The sequence below is a fragment of the Molothrus ater genome, chromosome 4 (genome assembly GCF_012460135.2).
Source record: "Molothrus ater isolate BHLD 08-10-18 breed brown headed cowbird chromosome 4, BPBGC_Mater_1.1, whole genome shotgun sequence".
In the NCBI taxonomy this organism is placed as follows: domain Eukaryota; kingdom Metazoa; phylum Chordata; class Aves; order Passeriformes; family Icteridae; genus Molothrus; species Molothrus ater.
This window is the reverse complement of record NC_050481.2, coordinates 3,610,375-3,631,124: the sequence shown is the minus strand read 5'-3', so window position 1 is coordinate 3,631,124 and position 20,750 is coordinate 3,610,375. Positions and strand designations below refer to the sequence as shown.

General features: G+C 38.8%; 2 protein-coding genes across 4 annotated transcripts in view; one reads left to right on the top strand and one right to left on the bottom strand.

The window, feature by feature from the left end:
* The window catches only part of SCLT1 (sodium channel and clathrin linker 1), a 30,800-nt gene extending 19,554 nt beyond the window's left edge, over positions 1–11,246 (bottom strand). Inside the window, exons 1-9 of one of the 3 annotated variants that reach the window (XM_036381757.2) lie at positions 10,811–11,246; positions 7,313–7,380; positions 6,641–6,693; positions 5,746–5,815; positions 4,876–4,931; positions 4,381–4,513; positions 3,577–3,699; positions 1,829–1,873; positions 469–539 (exon numbers count right to left, since the gene is read on the bottom strand). In XM_036381757.2, coding sequence (XP_036237650.1) covers positions 469–539; positions 1,829–1,873; positions 3,577–3,699; positions 4,381–4,513; positions 4,876–4,931; positions 5,746–5,815; positions 6,641–6,693; positions 7,313–7,366 — 605 coding nt within the window. In that variant the 5' untranslated portion in view covers positions 7,367–7,380; positions 10,811–11,246. The remainder of the gene's footprint in view (positions 1–468; positions 540–1,828; positions 1,874–3,576; positions 3,700–4,380; positions 4,514–4,875; positions 4,932–5,745; positions 5,816–6,640; positions 6,694–7,312; positions 7,381–10,810) is intronic. The other 2 variants (XM_036381758.2, XM_036381759.2) reach the window with 2 other exon arrangements.
* Positions 11,247–11,314: 68 nt separating this feature from the next.
* C4H4orf33 (chromosome 4 C4orf33 homolog) lies at positions 11,315–17,114 on the top strand. The gene is given in 8 exon segments (XM_036382666.2): positions 11,315–11,351; positions 11,453–11,613; positions 12,169–12,240; positions 12,242–12,359; positions 13,731–13,791; positions 13,997–14,048; positions 14,147–14,346; positions 15,337–17,114. Coding segments are annotated over 8 exon segments (801 nt in total). The 3' UTR covers positions 15,437–17,114.
* Positions 17,115–20,750: the final 3,636 nt, after the last annotated feature.

The window sequence follows — 20,750 nt, the reverse complement described above, 5'->3', positions numbered from 1 at the left end:
CATTTCTTTTACCTTCAACTTCCACAGAACCTACAGTTTAGAGCTCTTTATTGATAAGAAGTGAAAGCAAATTTTATTTAAGAAATTAAAACTTGGAAGCTTGTTTGAACATTCAAATTTCAGAACTGTAATGAGCAACCAGATAACTGGCTTTTGAGCAAACTGCATTCTAATGAAAGCCTAACTTCAGAATTAGTTGTAATGTGATACTGCCAATTTTTCTTTTAAATCAAAGGTCAAATGTTGACTGTTTCAGGGAAAAGCTGGACCTTTTGGAACACTAACTGGAAATATGTTACCATATGTAACACTAATGATGACTAGCAAACTCAGAAACAGCTACTGAAACCATTTTAACTGTGAGGATGAAATTAGCTTGTAGTACAAACAAGGCCCATGACACAGCAGCAGGTCAGGAAAACCTACAGAAAAGATGGTAATTCTTTTTTCCATCTGCCTGCTTTATACCTCAGTTGTTTTCGTAGCTGCTCTAGTTCCACATCTTGTTCTGTCACGGTTTTCAGAAACTGCTGATTGGTCTGTGAAATAAAGAGAGATTTGTAATAAGTTCACTATGGTTCTGAAAATGTTACACATGCCTTACACTGAGATAGTAGAGATGACCACAATGGCAGGCAGCATTCAAAATGCACAATATTCTTCTTTTCTCCCCTCCCTCCTATTAATTGCTAATGCTCTTCTTGCTTTTTTGACTGTTGCTAAGAATTGTTTTCAGGCACTTCCTACTTCTAAAATATCTCTTCTGAGTGCTAACAGTTCATTTCAAGACCACCACAGCATACTTAAAGTAAAAACCCCATCTTGCCCAGATCTATTATTTTGGTCTCATTAATAACAACATAATATCAGATGAAATGAATTCAGATAATCAATGAGATCTTTCTGCAAATTTCTGCAGTTTACTTCAGTTCTTACTACCCTAAGTATTTTAACATCAGCAGTGAACACTCTTGCCTCAATACTGAATCTCATTTCCAGAGCATAAATAAATATGCTGAGCAATTCCAACCTGAGCACATCCAGGAAACACAGCTGTTTTACCACAATAAAAAGTGTGACTAATTAACATGTCTCCTCACTTGCTATTTTTCAGTTTGTTAGTTCAAAAAAAGGGCTTCATGCTTTATCCCATGACATCTTTATGCCTTTGGTAACAGATGGTGCCAAATGTTTTTTTGGATAATGCAAACAAATGGATTATCTTAAATATTGTCTTAACTCTTTTCTCTGATGTGAGGAAAAAATATTTCACTGATAAAAACAAGAGTAGACTGTTAGAGTAGGTTTTGCCAGTATTCAAAACAAACACTCAAAAAAAAATCATACAGGAATCAAAAAGAAGCTGCCCAGTCAAAAACCTCACCCCCTCTTTCACCTCAATTTTTCAACAAAAAGCTACTTGAGAGATTCTATGAAAACTGCTTGTCAATTTTGCAAGGCCTAGGCTAAAGCTTATTAACTAAGAAGTCTCACAGTCTAAGGATGTGGATAAAGCACTGGAAGGTTATTAGAGCTCACCAAAATGTGCATAAAGGTGACAAAGACACTGAAGACAGCAGCACCAAAACAGGAATGGATAAAAATGTGCCAGAGCTAGCATATCCAAGAGGGCATAATTGAAAGAAAAGTTTCCTTTGTGAAGACATGTGTGAAGTACACTAGCCACATACTGTAATTCTGAGTGAAGTCTGCAAATTTGAGTGGCACCAGGTATGTGTGAAGGCCTTTTTGCTTTGGTTTTGCACTTTGAGGGTCTATTAGGAAAATAAAGAAATTACTAATTCACTATTCAGAAGGTTTTACTCACCACGTGCAGTTGGCGAGTCAGCTGCTGAATGCTACTCAGCTGATCCTAAAAAGAGAATTCAGAGTTTTTTATAATTATTACAGTCAGAAAGAGTGAATAATTAGAAAGCTTCATTGTCAACTGAAAACATTTAAAAAAAACTTATACATGTAGCAGTGTGTCTTCACAGATTTCAGCTGGATTGTTTTTAGCTGTTGACTTCATACCCCATAAATCAGATTTACTACTGAACAATTGATCTAATTTTTCCTGGGTCACAAACTGCCTCTTTCCAAACCTCACATGCACTTACTATGAAAACATGAAAGGACACATGAACAGTGTTTTTAAAGAGTCACACAGACTGTGGTGCTACTACAAGCATTTTTGCTAAGCAAAGTAACAGACATGCATCCGCTGATTAAAAAATGCCTGTTTATGGACATTTTAATTTGTTCTTTGCCATACAGGATGTCTTGTCTCTCTAAAAAAACACAACTCAGTTCAGCTTTTGAGTCTCTGAATGTGAACTCCATCATTCTAGGAGAACTGGCCTAACTCAGAAAAACCATCTGCAGCATGCCAGGTGCCTTCAGAGCAGAGAGAGGACTCAAGTGTTTTCTGATTGTCCTATCTAACAGTCTCAAGGCCAAGGCTATGCTAGGAACCTGTTCCTGCCACTCCCTTACCTTCTGCATCCAGCCCTTATCATGTCCCCTCTCTTCCTTGCCTTCTGTCAACTCCAATTCTACTTGATCTTAGCTATTTCTCTTTACCTCTGACAGCTGTTCGCTGCTCCTTCATTGAAAGCTAAACCTAAAATAAAATTTTATTTAACTGGAGAGCTGTTTTCTCTGGGAGACATTTAAGAATAAAAGGCTGTTTAGCCTCATTCTTGTCAAGGTGGAGTTACAATGCTCCAAAAATTTATTTACTAATAAGAAATGGAATCTGGAAGCCCTACAACAGCTACCAATGGCTCTCTATACTCTACTGTGTGAGTATGTTACAAGTAACTGACAATGCAACACAAAAAGTAATCTAACAGAAGAAACAGGAGCAGAAAGTTGGAACTACACAAAGATCAGAGCCCTCTTAACTATTTCTTGAAATAATTATGAAATTTGACAGAGTACAACAGCTGCACAGACTGTTTCTCAGAAAAGATCACATTGCCAAGGTGAACTTAATACTACAAAAACCTGAAAATCAGTAAAAAATATTTCTGAGGTGAGCTGTAGCTGTGACCAAAAGTCAAGTGTGTTTGAAAATAGAGAGGAAATATTAAAGGAATTTGTCGGTTCTCTCCTAGAAATACATGTAGCAAAGTACATAAATGCATCAAGTTTCTATTAGCTCTTCACACACTGAGCATCTTTACACAGCTCATCAGAGCAGAACAACTTCTCTAAGAATTTCCTGAAAGGCCTTCCCCAGATTCAGGAGAAGAGCAACAGGCTGCTAAACACAAGCTAGCATTAGACAAAGGCTAGTGAACTTGATTTTTCACTGTTTACTTCCTTACTGAATAACAGCAGGAAATAGTGACTTCTTTTCCAGCTATTCAAAGGAGAACAGATACAGCAAGACTTTCGCCTCAGAATTCAGAAATCTTAAGCAACTTTTTCAGATGTTTTACCGTCCCGAAGATTTCCGACCGTGCAATTCAAAGATAGGATTATTTATATGCACGTGCCCATTTTGTGTACATATATATATATATATATATATGAAAAAGAAAACAAAGAACAAAAATAAATGCGAATTACACTCTGCTTTTTCCTCTCAGCTATGAGAACGTGTGTTCTGGTGAGGCGCTCCTGGTACTGCTGCTGAAGGCGGTCGTGCTCCTGGGACAGCGTCTGCCAGCGCTCAACTGCCCGGTCCTTCTCCTGAGGTACAGAACAATATTCTACCACAGCACGTTTGTCCCCAGCTGGCACTGGCTAAAAAGACAGGTCTTCACTTCTGTTTTGAAGAAATGCCATTAGCTCTACTGTTCTCTGCACATATTTTAAAATTTAAATTCAAGTGCAGAAAAACACTTGATGCTTGGAAGTTCAAATTCCACTTCCAGTTGCCTTTTTTTTTTAAAGAGTTCAAACTTTCACAGGTCTTTAAGGCAGGCCTGCAGTATAGACACTATTCAAATACCAAAATTCAATTGATATATTGCAATAAACTGAAAAAAATTCACTTGTATTTTTACACTTAGATACTATTTTCTACATCCCACACTTCCCTCCTCATATCACATTACAATAGTTTTGATTAAAATGACAAGTTGCTACAAAAAGCTTGAACTGAACAAAATATTTCATGGAGTTGCTGATCATGAATTTGACATACAGATGAAGTCAACTAGGTAAAATTACTGACACAAATTGATATTAAAAATTATTTTATGAATCTAGGAAAGAAGTTTCTTCAGTCTTTGAGTTCAAGAGGGGCTCAAAACAGCCTCAAGGAACTCTGATCAAATGATTTCTGAATCAAAAAATAAAACAGCCTCCCCTAATCTGCCAAGGCACAACAAGAGAAATAAAACAATATAAATGTTTCATCTCACACACTTGCTTTGCCACACGTAGTTCCTCTTGAAGGGTTCTCACTGTGCCTTCATCTGCAGGAATATCAGTTTCCAGATGCACATAAGGAAGAGCCTCCAGTTGCTTCTCAAGAGGCTCTTTCAACTCTGCGTGCAGCCTGAAATTCAAAGAACTAAGTTCAGCAAGGTATTTCTTTAAAAGGAATTTTTTTAACAACTGAAATATACTGTGCCTTCCACCTGTACATACTACTTCCTTCCAAGTCAAATTTAAATATATTCAATTATGTTCTATAAACAAAATGGACAGTTTGAGATAGTGTCACAACTTTTAGTGACATGGTAAAATCTCCTCTACCAGGTGCTCTAATCTATATTAAGCACTTCAAGATTCTAACATTAGGATCCTGAATTTACTAAGTAGATTTCAAGGATTTCAAGGTCCTAGGAAAAAAAAAGCTTTTTAATGTTTAGAAATCATGAGAAACAGTAGCAGCAACAAAGCAGTGCAATTATTTACCTTTCATTTTCCTTGGTGACTTCTTCCAGTTTTTTCTTCATCCCACCCATTTGTGCCTGACACAGAGACACTCAAGAGTTAGCACTCATTTAAGTAACACCAACTCTGGTAACACTGTCAATTCTGTATTTCTGACTGACACTGTAAAAGATGGACAATTTAATCCAGCACAATACAGTAAATGAAAGTCAATTGCTTTTTTAAGGCAAGTCACAGGATGCCACTTGAATTTCATGGCTGCCAAGTCCTGTTACACCTCAGCATTTGGAAGTTATTACAGACATTAAACTTAACCTTTTGAAATTCTTACGGCTCTTACAGATTGATTTTTAATTAACTCAAGTTTTTAGGGATAGAGTGGATAACTCATCTTTTATGCTGCAAGCAGAAAAAGTTTAGCAATTCACTGAGGAGAAACTCCACTTATATGGACCAAACTGGCTGTTTTGTTTACTAGTGCAAGGAAGCCATAGTGCTTCTGTTGCCTCCTGAAACTGATCAAGCTGCAAGACTATTTGCAAAATCATTATGATGGACAGATCAAACCAATTAAGTGAATTGAAACCAAAAGTGGTGTGTAACTTCTGCATGAAGATCACAAGCAAAAATTGCTTTCTGTGTACCATAAATTTTAATATCACTTATATTTTCAGTTACGTGAAAGAAGATGGATGCCTCCCACCTCAACTCCCAGGATTACACTGACACAATTTGGACAATCTCCCAACCTTTTCACAGAAGCTCTCCATTCATCCCCTTGAGGCAGCCTGCAGTCCAGCAGCTTTGTGAAGCAGGACAAAAACTAGTGCCCACATATCCACCCCACTAAAAGGAGAAATTTCCAGTCTGAAATGCAGGGAATGCCCATACCTGATAAAGCTGCAGCTGCTCTCTCATTTCCTCCACCTGTTTTCCATACTCTGTGATTAGAGCTGACAAGCTAAGAAGTTGAAAAATATGGTCAGAATAAGTTTTGGAAATGCTGAACTGCTCTGATAATTAACTAGTTTGAAAGAATTTTGAACCTAGAGGCCAGAACAGAGCAGTCACTCTTCTTGAGTTCCAAGCTTGACATTGCTCAGAATCAAATGAACAAATTTAATCACTACTTTTAAATAATGATTATTAACAGCAAGGGTTCTAGATAGCAGAAATAGAACATATAATGGGACATAATACATTATCATTAATACAATATTAATATTTCATTGAGTCACACAGAATCCCACATATTAAAAGACTAGACTACAATGCAGAACCCTGTAGTTCTATAACATTCTCCCTCCTAATATTTTCCTAACTGCTAGGAATTCTCTGAAAAGTCCACATTAAAAGCAACAAGAAAAGCTAGATTATTTTTGTAAGAGGAAATTACAATGATCATGAAACCATTTACTGGTAGACAACTGTTAATTGAAGAGTGCCAAAAAAACATTTTAAAAACATCCCCCAATCTCAACAGACAGCAGTTATCTGTTGCAGATCAGTGCAGTCTCACCAGAACTTTTGTTTATTCTCTCAAAACTTGGACTAGAAATTACTTCATTCACCTCTCATCCTTTATTTTACAGCTTGTGGCAGCAAGGTCAGTAATTTAATTTACTGAATAAACACAATACCACCCAAAACCAACTTTTACAATAACACCTCTACAGACACATGTATACAAGACCTAGTTCATCTGGATATTTACACTCCGGTGAGCACATGACAATTTCCTTCAAACACACTGCAGTATTCCCATGATTCACTTGGAATCAGTTACCTATGGTCCATCATCCTGGATCCTGATGTGCCATCACCACCAAGGGCATGCTCCTGTAAAGGAATAATAATTTAATCATTCATAATTGCACATAAATGTATGTGGTTTTAAATTTTTATATGAAACCCAAAACTGCCTGTACTGTAATCTGTACACAACATGCCACAGAATCACTTTCAGATTTATGTTCAAAAACCCTTGAGTGCTGGCCCCATATGAAAAAATAAAGATTTTTTTTTTCCTGAACATGTTCTGATCTAAAGCATGATTATATCTGAGAGAAAATCAACTCAATCTTAAAAGAACCATCATCAGTTTGTGTAAGTACTTGGTTCATTTCCATGCATCTCAGCATCAGGAAAGCAGCTTTCAGACAGGCTTATGGTACCCAGCACCAAAAGGTACCTCAACATGAGGCCAATCTCTTAGAAAAGTGAAATTTGTAGTGAATTACAAATCAAGTGCTCTTTCAGGGATAAAACTTTCAGAAATGAACCAGAAATACCACAATCCACTGTTAGGGCAGTTTTTTCTGCTGTTGCTCTGTTGTATGAAGGACCCAAAACAGGGCCAGACAACACTGAAGTGAGCTGTGCTCCATGTTTGGAAAGCTGTTTATCACAAAACATAATCAAAACAATTCTTACTATTTCCATGTCTGAGTTCACATACCTGCTCAGCAGTAATTCTTAGAACCTCATTGGTTTCAGAGTGTCCAAGTGCCATTTTTAGCCTCTGATCTGAAAAACACCACATCTGAGAATCATGGCTATAACACAGGCCTCAATCTAAATAAATGGGACTGGCAGTCAGAAATATGTTTAACAATATAATGCTTCGAGGGCAAAAAAAAGTTTCTAAAATTCTTCTATTTAGCACAACTGTTTAAAAGAAAAAGTACTTGAAAAAAACCTACAGGAACTGTAATAATAATAATAATGAATTCCATTCCTGTTATATTCAGTTTTCTTTAAGAATTAGTTTTCCTCTGTTCTGTAAGAATCTGAGTAATACTTTTGTAACTGGAATGGGTAACCAAGAAGAAAAAAAGAAGTTGGGAATGCAATGGCTGTATTTTGATTTCAACAACTTCTTGCCTATTTTTCTTGATACCCATCCCATGGTTCTTTTACTAGTTCTAAAATTCTAAAGGAGGATATAGGAAAAAGACGGGGGGACACAAAGGAGGTAACAGCAAAGGAATGCCAGGAAATAGGAAGGGGAAAGTTGCTGCCCTTACTAGCCAAAGGATGTAAACCTGAGATGCCACAGGTGCAAAAGGGGACAGATTTGAAACATCACTTCTAGAAGCTCACTTCCAACAGTAAAGCATTAAATACATTCCAAAAAAAAAGTTCAGCATGTACTACAAAAGTATGGAATGGAATGGAGGATTATTATTTGTAGCTCTGGCTATTAATATTTCAAAAAAAATTCAGGTAAAACTCAGCCTTCTTTACAGCTATATATTTAACACAACAAACACTCTACAACATTAAGTGTAGTACTGCTTAGAGAATCTCATTTCAGATGCATTACACACATCCAGTGTTTTACAACTTTGATTTTACATTTGTGAAGCAAGAGAAACATTAATCCATGCATCAGGCTCAGAGTAGGCCTAAAACAACTTGGGGCTCAGCTGGCATTGAAGCCAACTTCACATCTTGTCCTGTGAAAATGTACAAATATTTCTTAAAAAAAAAAAAAAAAATTAAATTCTTTGCTAGGAAAGGGAAAAAAATTCTCCCTGAAAGAAGAATAAAGTGCTGGAATGCTCTTCCCAGGGAGGTGGTAGAATCACCATCTCTGGGTGTGTTTAAAAATAGCCTGGGCATGGCACTGGGTGCTACAGTCTAGTTGAGGTGTTAGGGCATGGGTTGGACTCGATGATCTTAGAGGTCTCTTCCAACCTCACCATTCTGTGATTTCACAGTGAATTTAGTCTGAGCTCTACTTAGATTCTAAAGACTTACAAAATAAGCTACAGCCAAAAGAAATACATAGGAAAAGGCAACAAGTAGGGGGATAGAATATAAGTAAAGAAAGGAAGTATAGAATGTAATCTTACCCCCTAAAGAGTTGCCAATTATTAAGCATTAGGAGCAGGCCTGATGTTAACAGGCCACAGCTGTAGCCTATAAGAAGAGTGTTATAAAAGAGTGAGTTGGTGGGAACTGGATTCAGTGGACTGCTGTGAGGATGAGGAAGACTCAGTGCTGGGGGAGCTACCTACAAGAAACATCAAGGAGGTATGAAACTCTAGCAATAAGGAACTTTTGCAATATAATGACAACAGGAACTTCCTAATATTTGAAAAAATATAATTTTTTCATGTCACAGGATAATGAATACCCTTATAAAGCCCAAGAAAGATACAGACTTTTGAACCAGAATGCCTGTGTTATCTCAGACAGAAGCTTTTCTGCTATCCTTGGAATCAAATGTTGTTTTTTTCACCTTTGCCAGCACATGGAACTTGGTACCCAGTGAAATTCTGAGGTCTGAGTGATGGAGCTGCCAAGTTTTCCTGCAGCACTAATTGGGGACACGGACATCCCTTGGGACAAAGCACCTACCCCATCTCCAACTCCCAGGAATATAAACTCAGCAAAAGCAAATCTCTTTGGCTGGTTATTTTGTGGGTAACTTAGATGTGTTCTTGTTAAGTCATATTAAGTCCATCAAGTGACACATAATTAAAAATACTGATTTTAGTCCGTAAAGCAAATTTAATGAAGAACTGGCAAGAGAGCTTTCTGAAGTGTAGGAAATGTCAATCACTTGTATTTAAAATTTTAAAAGCTTAATAGTAATAAAATGGTTATAAAGATAGTAATATAATTAGAGTAATAATAATTCAGACAATTGTGATTAGGACAATAAGAGACAACAAAAACAAGGAGTTACAGACAGTCCAGGTACCTCTTTCTGGGCAAAATAAGCCCCAAAAAGGACACACATTAACAAAGGATTAACCCTTAAAAACAATAGCCTGGTGCATATTCATACACCTCATACATGATACATAAATTCCATCAAACACAGGATTCTGTCTGGTCAGTGTCAGCTTTTTCCTCTTCATCCTGACAGTGTGTTCAGGGCTGAGCAAGGCAGGAAGAAGTTCATTTCTTCTGATAATGGAGCAATAAATTCTTTTTCTCTGAAAAATTTAGGTGTCCTGTGGCTGCTATCTCAGTGTGAGTACCTCATTCCTTTCTTAAAAAACATCTCACATATATAGTTTCTATTTTAACACTGTTATAACCTAAACCACTACTTTAAAAATTAATACAGCATAACTTTCTGACACAGCACATTAACATTCATTTTAATATTTGCTAAAAGCCAATCATAAAACACAGATTTTTCCCAGTAATGAAACCACAGTCTGAAAAATGCATGTTTTATGATTGGCTTTTAGCAAATATTAAAATGAATGTTATATGTGTTGTGTCAGAAAGTTATGCTGTATTAATTCTCTTAAGTACTGTGTTAAATATAGTTTTAGGTTATAAAAATTGTTACAATAGAAACTATGCTATGTAGGATACTTTTTTTAAAGAAAGGACTCGCAGCGAGATAGCAGCCACAGGACACCTAAATCTTCAGAGAAGAATTTATTGCCCTCTTATCAGAAGGAACGAACTTCTTCCTGCCTCAAAGGCGCTGTTAGGATTCGGAGGAAGAAGTTGACACTGACCAGACAGAATCCTGTGTTTGAATGGAATTTATCCATCGTGTATGAAGTGTATGAATATGCAACAGGCTATTGTTTTTAAGGGTTAATCCTTTGTTAACTTGTGCCCTTTTTGGGGCTTATTTTGCCCAGAAAGAGGTATCTGGACGTACGTAACTCTTGGTTCTATTGTCGCATATTGTTCTAATTCAAATTGTCCAAGTTATTATTACTCTAATTGTATTACTATTTTTATGACCATTTTATTACTGTTAGGCTTTTAAATTTTTTAAAAAACCAAGTGATTGGCGTTTTTCACAATTACCAAAGAGCCGTTCATACAAAACCGCACGTGCTGTGGCCATCACCCTCATTAGCAGCTTTTAATTGCTGCTGTTTAGCTAACTAAAAGCCTTTCCTTCACTGGGAAACCTACGGAACACAAACCTTCAGACTGGTAGCGAATTTAAACCCTCATTGCCCACACTCACCCGGCCGTGCCTCGCTCCCAGCTTTCCCCAGGCAAACTCCACGAAGCCCCGGCGGGAAAAGCCGCTTGTCCGGCTGGAGGGGAGGGAAAGCGGCAGGAGCAGCACCGGAGGAGGGAAAGAAAACCCAGAGCAGCACCGGAGGAGGGAAGGCGGCAGGAGCTGTACCGGAGGAGGGAAAGAAAACCCAGAGCAGCACCGGAGGAAGGAAGGCGGCAGGAGCTGTACCGGAGGAGAGAAGGTGACTGGAGCTCGCCGGGGCGGGACGCGCTCCCCTCAGCCGCCGGTGCCCCCGGGGCGGGACGCGCTCCCCTCAGCCGCCGGTGCCCCCGCTCCTCCCAGAGCCCGCTCGGTAAGGAGGCAGCCCCGGCAGCAGCGGAGCCACAGCCGCTCCAGGGCCCGGCGGAGCAGCCTCACAACCGCCGAAGCCTGGGTCGGGCCCGGCCTCTCTCTCCGGCCCGGCCCGGCCCGGCCGGCAGCGCCGCCCCCGTCACGTGGGGAGCGGCCATGGCGAGGCCCTGGGGCCGGGTGGGAGGAACGCCTCGTTAAGCTCTGCTTGTGTGGGGGGGGGGTTCTCTGCTTGCTGTGGGTTAAAGATGGGTTTTTAAATTCCCTCTGGTGGTTAAAGTTCCCTTCGGTGCTTAGTTTCCCTTCGGGAAAACAATCGGGCTGTGGCCGGAGCAGCAGAGCGCTGCCTGCAGCTCTGCCCGTCCGAGGCTGTGGGCAGGCGGGACCGGCCGCTTCTCCCGGGGAACCGGCGGCAGGAAGAGAGGACACAGCCCGAGGGTGCATCTGGGGAGGGACAGGTTGGGTTTTAGGAGTCAATTCTTTATAAAAACGGTGATTCGACTTTGGAACGAGCTGCACGCCGTCCCTGGAGGTGTTTAAGGAAAGACTGGTTGGCAGTGACTGCAAATGAAAGCTCTAGCTAGTTGCTGTATTTCCTGGTGTCTCAAGCATTACAAGTTTTCCTCTGTCTGTTTTTCTAATGTTACCAAATCCTCTAAATTCACGTAGTGGACACCGTTTTGTTAATCTGTCCTCTTGATAAATATTTCTGGTGGTTTTGGAAGGTATTTACTTAGACATATGTGTGAAAAGCTTAATAAGACTTGAGAGTCATTTGCAAGCCTGCGGGTATAAAAAACTGTAAGAAACAGCATTTATGTAACTGTTGATTTAGGTTTTTTACAAAGCTAGTTTGTTTCGGTTCTGATGTCTATAAACACGACTTGGTAATTGACTTTGTACCAAAGTGTGTGTGTGTTTTTTTTTTTTTTTTTTTCTGGGCAGCCAAAGGGCAATTCATACGGAGATGGAATCTGAGCTCTTGACACAGTTTGCCTTTTTCAGTTCTGTAGTACCCGAAGCTGGAGTTTCGCATTGAACACACCTGGGATGGTTTGCCTGTGAGCCACGAGCCGGTTTCAATTAGGGCTGAGGCCGGATAATGCAGGATTGCTGATGGAAGTTCGTGCTCCTTTCTTTAATGACCCTCCAGCACCTCCTGGGGAGCCGGGGAAACCTTTTGGTGGACTCTGGGACTATGAGGGTAAGTGTAACTCCTCTGCAAGTATATCTGATTTCTGTAGACACTGGTCTTTCTCTGTACTTCATATGCCTGGTCTTTTTTTTAAGAGACTTCTTAATCTGTGATAGTTGTTTTTTTTTTTTTTTTCCAAAACAACCCCAAAATCAGGGTTCAGTAATCTGTGTTGATTTCAATAATTTTGAAGTTGACTTCCTAATCCTGTCAATAGTATCTACACTCAAAATTAGGTTTTGGGTTACTGATGCAACTTGTGAACTATCAGAGGCTTGACATATTTGAGTATCAAAATAATTTTGTGGCTTATAGATATATTTAAATGCCCTTGTGGCAGGAGAAGTGAAATCCTAAAGACTGATTCTGATTTTGCTTTAAGCAGTGAAGTGTTTTAATCATTTTTCCAAAATTCCTTTGAGGAATGGGAAGGTGTGAAACCTAGAAGTTACACCTCATGAAATGCAGTTCAAATTGTACCTAAATGAAACGGGGAAAACTCTCATAGTACTGCTGGGTGTTTTCTCCTTTCCTGTCCATACTGTCACTTTTACCCACTGCTTTGAGTAATGCAAGCCTTGAATATTTCTAGCAGTTCCTTACATCCTGATTATTGAGCTACTCTGATTCAAGCTCTACTAAAATGGTGTTAGTGCCTCTTTGGTGTTATTATAATAATTATGCTTAAGTAAAAATAAATAAAGGTGTCAGTCATATCATAATTCAAACTGAAGTTTTCTGATAATGTTGCTGCTGTGAGAAGCACTGTTGTAATTTTACATGAGAAAACACCATTGTAGTTCTGTTTTGTGTTCCTGAAATGTGATTCAGCATTCAAGTACAGCTTGAATGTGAGTACAAATGTGTGCAGCTTTCAAGTACACCTGGAACAGTAATCCTCTATCCAAAATATCCCTCTACAGGGAAAAACCATTCAAGAGCTAAGTGCTTTCTTATGATTTTTGAGATTTAACAGTTTTAGTTACAGGGTGTGTGCCCTGCTCTGAATGTGTGAACCTCTTTCCCTTATTTTCCTTATTTTCCTGCTGCATCAAGCTAAGTGTTTTCAAAACTAGGATTGGTAAAGCTAATAAAGCCAGTACAGTACTTTACAAAGCTCTTTGTGATCACAGCAATTAAAAATAGGAGCTCCTGAAGCTGGAATTGTGGCACAGCATTTTGAATATTTGGGTTGCAGTTACTGTATATGTGTCAGTAGTGAGTCAGGCTCTGGGGTGGCACAGGTCCAAACCCATAAAAATTTAGTTGTATTGGGTTATGAAGATCTCAGGATATTACAGGTTAGTTTATATAAAATACTGACAGCTTGTTGGTTTGGTGTTTTTTAAATTTTTTTTTGTTTGGTTTGGTTTTTTTCAGTTGTAGAAACATTCTTTCTGAGTGACAGAACTGAGCAGTATTTGGAAGTTGAGCTTTGTCCGTAAGTACAGGCACTTACAAATAAAATAAAAATCCCAAAAGTTAATTTACACTTGCAGTTCTAATGCTTGTGAGACACATGTATGAGGGGGACTAGACACAGAAATTGTGTCAGTATGGGGAGTGTACATATTTGGGGTGGTATAATGCCCTTGGCATATAACTTGACATAATTTTAGGAAAACTGTGCTCTGATTCTTTGACAGCCACGGGCAGTACTTACTGCTGCTGCTTTCTGGCAGAAGAAAAGCATGGAAAGTAAGTGCTCAAGTACACTCAAAATGATTTTTATTTAACTACTTCCCCATCAAAAGATAGCCAATACCTCTTATTTAAATTTTTTCCCTCTTTAACAGGAAGAACTTCCTTTGGAGTTTGAGGTGACCAGAATGAAAACCAAATGGGAGGGTAAAGCTCTTCTCCCTTGGAGTTATTTTCCACCATGCACTGACAAGTTCAATGCGTTTGCAATTCATGGCTCGGGAGAAGAGAGAAAATATGAAGCACTTTATCCTGTGCCTCCACACCAAGTGCAGGAAGGACAGGAACCAGATTTGTAAGCATAAAAAGAGCTCTTCTGTAAAAGGGTTGCACTCTTGTTGGAATACTGGAAAAAGCTGATCTGGTTTTTGGGTTGAATGCCCTTAGTATTTTTATTATGGTACTTAGCTCTGGATTCACTGGTGCTGTACCTTGTATCAAATACTGTAGTTAGTCCTCGGTTTCCATGATAGGGGCATAGAAAATTACACTTTCAGTACCATTGGTATCTGCTTTTATCACCTTTCTCATCTAAATCATGGGTAGGTAGTTCTACTTTTCCTTCTTGACTTCAGCTCCTCCTGAGGTGCTGTTCTAGTGATAATTTCATCGGATATGTTTCCAGTAAGTCTCTTCTGCTCCTCCCCTACTGTTCTGAAAGCTTTCACCTCCACAGATGCTTTTCCATGCTATGGAAAAAATTGAAAAGGCAGACTAAACAAAAAGGAAAAAAACCCAAAAAATATTAAACCTGCAAATTTGGATTTTTGATTTTTAAATTGTGCTTTGAGCCTGTTTATTTTCTTTGCCTGTGAGGCTGAGATGATCTGATAAAACCTGTTACTCCTGGGTATTTTGTATAAATGAACCAGCTCTAGAGGACACACCATAGCTCTTAAACTTGTCAGGCAACATAAGTGATGGTGAGGTAGGGTAAATTTTTGATAAATTACCCTTTATTTAAGAAAATTAGGCTTCTGCAATTGTATATTAAAAAAAAAGTCTGAGCTATTGCTAATAAAGCACATCAGTATTCTGTGACAAATGGAAATTTTCATTTTATTTTTATTTATTGTATTGCACTGGAGAATGGCTGTAATACCTTTTAAGAAGGAATTCTTTCTTTAGTACCCCTTTAAAAAAAACCCTTGTCTTTTTCAGATGTTGGTAGCAGATGAAATTGTGTGGGGAGACTGGTCCTTGCTGTTTTCATTACTCTGTTTGTCTTTGCTCTTACAGATAAACAAAGTCCTAACTTTTGTAGTTATTTCTCTTTTGTTTGCAGTCATCGTTTGGAGTTTTTCAAAAACTTGAACCTGAAAGAACTTACAGGAGAAGACTGGAAGCAGCCTGAATCAGATATATGGAAATCTCTCACTAAATGAATGGATTGGGGCATAAATTTTTGTAATGTTGAAGTTGGCTGAAGCTGTGTGGAAACAACTTCCTCATTCTGAGCAGAGGTTGTAGGTACCAGATTAGCAAGGCTTTCCTTGGCACCAAAATCATGGATCAGTCTGAAAATCAACTGCACAGCTTGTGGATCTGTTGGTTCTGAATGTATGAATGGCTTGGAGTTTTTCATCTGTGCAAGAGGTGAATGTGCTGCTGCCAGTGCAGGAAGAGAAATGTGCTGAAATGGCAGCTGTGCTTTTGTGAGAGCTCTGAAGTCTGATAAGGCCAATACCAGGATTGAATTTTTTTGGTTTGCTGCATTTCTGTTGTATTTTAACTGCTGCTTGTTTGTTTGCTGACTGCTGAAGGTGATCCTTATGTGCCTAGGTTTTTTGCTTACAATCAGGAGGAAGAAAAAATGGATTTTGGAGGCTCAGTACTCGCCCTGCAATTGGGATAACACTGCCCCTTCCTGTATGTTCCTGTGCCTGAAGTTTTCCCTTGGTTCATGTTCAAGGGGGAATTATTATCTCACAGACCTCTCTGTGGAGTTTCTAATGTTGTTTGAGTGCAGAGGATAGGTTTACAAAAGGCTTGAGGTATTTCAGGTGAAGTTTTTGGGACAAATCATGCTCAGTAAAATCTTGTGGTATAGTTGTGTGCATGCAAAAGCAGTTTTTTTTTTTCTAAGACTTGTCACATCACTTCAAGAATTCATCTTGGATGTCTAAAGATATTTTTTTTGGCATACCACTGAGGGCTGGAGATACTGCAGGTGTACATTTCTGTGTATGGGCATGAATCATTTTAACAACAGTGAATATTCCTAGGTGGCAACAGCTAATCTGTAAACTCTCACAAGATTTGCCAATCTTAAGTTCCTTTTCTTTGTCTAGCATAGCAATTGCTGCTTGATTGTGGCTGCTGATTTAATCTTCTATAAATAAACTTTAAAAATATGAAGCTTGCCCACTACTTAGATCCTTGCCAGTATGCAGTAATAAACACCTTTTGATGGTCCTATTTTCTTTGCTGTCTTTCAGCTGAACTCTAGCTGTAAGTTCTGCTTGAGAAGAAGGTGGGAATATCTCACTTTTGTGAAGAACATCTCAGTGTGGTTAATATCTGGGATAAACTGAACTAACATGCTTTGTTTAGCTTTAGATTCTGTCTTTGTGCTTTCAGTTTTATAGAGCCGGGCTTTCAAATTTGAAGATATCAATAGTTTTTTTTTCCTGTGGCAGACTTTGACATGTCAGTGCACTCAGCCATCCAATTTGCTCTGTTTCAATTAGGCAGTATAGGTTCCTTGCTGTAAAGTGCCATCTGTTGAAAATTGTAAGTATTGTACAATCAGTTGTTTGGCTTCTTTTCTACCTTCTATCCGTGTACAGTTTTCTAAAGAATGACATCAGTCTGAAATATTGAGTAATTCAATAGATATTGATTAAAGCATCATCTAGACATTGATGCCTCAAAGCTGCTTTAAAAACTTTAGTCAAAACCAAAATGCCATTTTGCTAAACTTTTAGACTTTATTTTGGAAAATTTGTGAAAAACCTGTGTGCAAAGATTCAAATTGGGTGTACTGCTTTTCTCACAGAGGTTGTTTTCATCTGAGGAATGATACTTTGTATGTAAAGGACAGTAAATAAAATTTTTTATTTATCTCTTGTTTATTCCTACTTCAAACTGACTGCTTCAGATTTGACTTTGGATGTAAATGATGAACCTGGAGGGAAATCGATGATTTTCCCCAAATAAGTAATTTAAAATAAAACCATCATCCTTGCAGTATGAAATGCAACTGCTAGGTGCTCCAGAAAGTGGAAATGATGTTTGCACTCCCAAAGACCTTGTTCTTTTTGCTTCTTGCCACTAGGTGGGAGAAGAAGGTTGTCTAAACTGTGCCTTGGTGCTGCCAGCCCTAGTTGTCCTTAACCAGATCCATTCCTTCTTGCTGTATCCTTGATTTAGGAAAAGGATGTTTCAGTCAAGCTGATGGTGGCTTATTTTGGTTTATTTGAGACATCTTTGTTGCAAGAAACACTTATGCTGTGCAGTTACAGTTCTAATGTTTGCTTTCCTGCAGGGCTATTGTCAAAAATAATTTTTGAGACAAAACCATTGGAAAATGAAAAATAAATTCCACAAGGTGTCAATCTGTAGTAAAAGTAGTTTTGTGGTGTTCAAATGATTTGTGTTATTCTGGATTAATTTTTTTATGCAAATGTCAGGGATAGTCTCTGGCCAACTTTCCAAAAAGGCTCTTTTGAATTCTGAAGGAGTTGATTTCTTTTAATATAGCCTGTTTTGTGAGAGGTGGTGCATCCCTTCAAGGGTGAGGCTTCAGTGGTTCAAACAACCTGCAGTAAAACAACACAAGAACTGTGGCTTAAGAGGGATAGAAAATTCTTTTTTTTCAATACCAAAATGAAAAAAAAAAGTAAAGAAAACTCGAATGGTAACTTTGGTTACTGTTAGAAGTGATTTGTACCTCTAATACAAAGCTGGAGCAACTTAAGCTGTCAGCTAATATCTAATATTTCTTGTAATAATCCTGTACGTTTTGGAGGCAAAAGCTCTTAACAGGAGTAAAACTTTGCTCATGTCTTTGTGTACTTTTAAATATTTTTTTCTGATGTGCCAGGTCAGACATTAGAGCTAGGAAGCTCTAATTTCATTCAGGTCTATATATATTTTAACTGCTATAGCTGATACAGCTACTGTATTATCTGTTCTAGTTATCAGATGAGTGAGTTAATATTTGTACTGCCCAGCACCATGATGAAGTTCCTGCTGAATGTGATGTTAAGTACTGTGTTGCTTGCAGTTCCTTTTTTCAAGGCTGTTTTGTGCCTCTGAAAGGCACAGCACAGAATGTTTTGTGTTTTAAATTCTGACCATGTACAAATCCTTTGGAAATGTGAATGGCACAATGCATAACTTGCTGCACATAAAGTTTAAAAGATTTCTTCCCTGGTGCCAGGGCAATCTCTAAAGTGGAGTTCATTGCATTCAATTATGGTACTTTTAGAATAATGGTGCTGAAATTTGATAGTTAACCTGCATTTATTTAGTTGGTGATTCCCTTCTTTTTTCTGTTGCTGAGTGCTTTGGTTTACTACGGTGTCTCTGAGCAGTGCTTCAGCAAAAGTACAGGGAAGTGTGTGTTAAGCCTGATTTATTTGCACAGGTTGTATAAACAGCTGTGTATAAACATATAAACAGCCTCAGTGAGATAATACAACACTTAGCATAAACTGTATTGCAGTTAGGCCTTTTTCCATCTACTTGTCTGTCTGCTGAAATTAGTATTGTCAGGAGAATTCTGTTCTGTCCAAGCTTGTTTCCATTATTCTGTTTCTAAACAAGTAAAAGCCTTGGCTGCAGGGGGTCTGTGGGAGGCTTTCCAGTGATGGATCAGGAGGCACTGTTTGTATCTGCACTGGCTATGAACATACCAAAATATTTTCCTGTTTCATTTTCAGAAATTATGCTGTAGACTCTCACAAAGTGAGAGTGTGTGTAAATACTGTCTGCCAGTTATGTAGTGTATTTGCAAATACAAATGTATTTTTAAATGTGGTAGCCCAGAACTAAGTAGTGTTAAAATACCTGAAGTAAACATTACTGAAGTAAAATTAAATTTCCATGTCCTCACTGCTGTTTTAAAACCAGCCCAGCCAGACTAGTCCCGTGGCTTTCTTGGAATATGGAACAGATTCTTGTAGGGGAAAACAGAGCAGTTTTCAGATGTTACCTTTTTATAATACAGAAATTCCCTCTGTAGAGCACATTTGTTGCCAATTTAATCTTGCCTTTCATTTCATGAGTTATTTCTCTTGAGCTCAGCCTCTGCAGGCAATGAAATTTATATCTTGGTGCCACTAGTAGCTGTCATAAAATTATTCATCTCTAATTCTAGGCAATGTAATTGGTTCACTTCTTACTGCTGAGTTTGCTTCCTTCAGCAAATGAAACTGTTTGGAAACTGGTACTTCTCAGTGCTTTATAGCTTATACAAGCCATGGTATTTATATTTAATACTGTCTGGCACTTTAAAGAACTGCTTCTTGTTTTAAAATTGCATATTAGTTTCCTAAATGTTAACAGGGGGGCTGTAACCTCTTATGCCGAGTATCTGCTTTAAACCTTTTTAATTTCAGCAAAATATTTAGTGGTTTTAGAGGAAGGGTAGTTCATGATGTCAGAAGACAGAACTGTGGTCTTGTACCTTCTTAAGTTCCTCTGACTTCTAGACTTGGTGAGAGGTCCATATTGTCAGGAGCCTTTTTGTAATTACTGTGAAGCAGCTTTTCAGAAGTTTCAGAAGAGCACAGCTTGAGAGGTGAATTCTCTGCAGAATCTGCTGGGAGCAGGAATCCACCTCTGGCAGGTGGAATTGCCAGGGTTTGGCTTTGTCAGTGGGAAGTGGTCTTTGTGCCTGGCAGGGGCGGGTTCTGGGATGGGGAATGCCCTTTGATTGGGAGCACCTGCTGCTCAGGCTGGGGCTGCCTTCAGCCATGCTGGGAGCAGAGGAAGGTGCTATTTCCCTTTACACTCTGCTGCCACTGTGTGCTTGAGAAGGTTCTGTGGACTCAGTGGGAGGCTGACTGCAAAAGGTACATGGCAGGAAGATGAAGGGGTGGGTTTAAAGTACATTAAATCAGATTAAAGACATCCTCTCAGCATAGTTGAATTTGGGAGTGTGATAAGATAAGCGTGTGCTCTCTTCCTTACTCTTTTTTAGGCATCTACCTATGTAAAAAGATGACTGTGCTGGAAGGATTGTTGGCTGGAAATATTGCAGCTATTCTTGTAGCTGGAAACCCAACTGAAGGGATTGTTTTGTGATTCCCTGCAGTGGTTTCTCATTACTTACAGGCTATACTAGAACTGTGTGCTAATAGCTGGGGGCAAAGCAGAGCTCCTTGCTCATGTTCTCAAAACTCTCTGTGCTGAGCAAAAGTAGGGAGAAGTGGAAGCAGAAAGCTGCCAGAATTCAGGGAATTGGGAAGCTCAGGCCTTGCTGTTGTGGGCTAAGTGCAAACCATAAATGAAGAGGAGGAATCTCCATGTGTCTTGCTGGTAACAGATTCATTCTCTTCATGCTCCCTGTAGGGTGAAGTGAGAGTACAGCATAAATCAAAGAATTGTTAAGGCTGGAGAAGATCTCTGAGGTTGAGTCTAGCTGTGAACCTAACCCTGCCATGTTCAACACTATCCCATGTCCCCATATGCCACAATCACACATTTTTTGAATGCTTCCAGGGACTGTGGTGGTTCCACCACTTTCCTGGA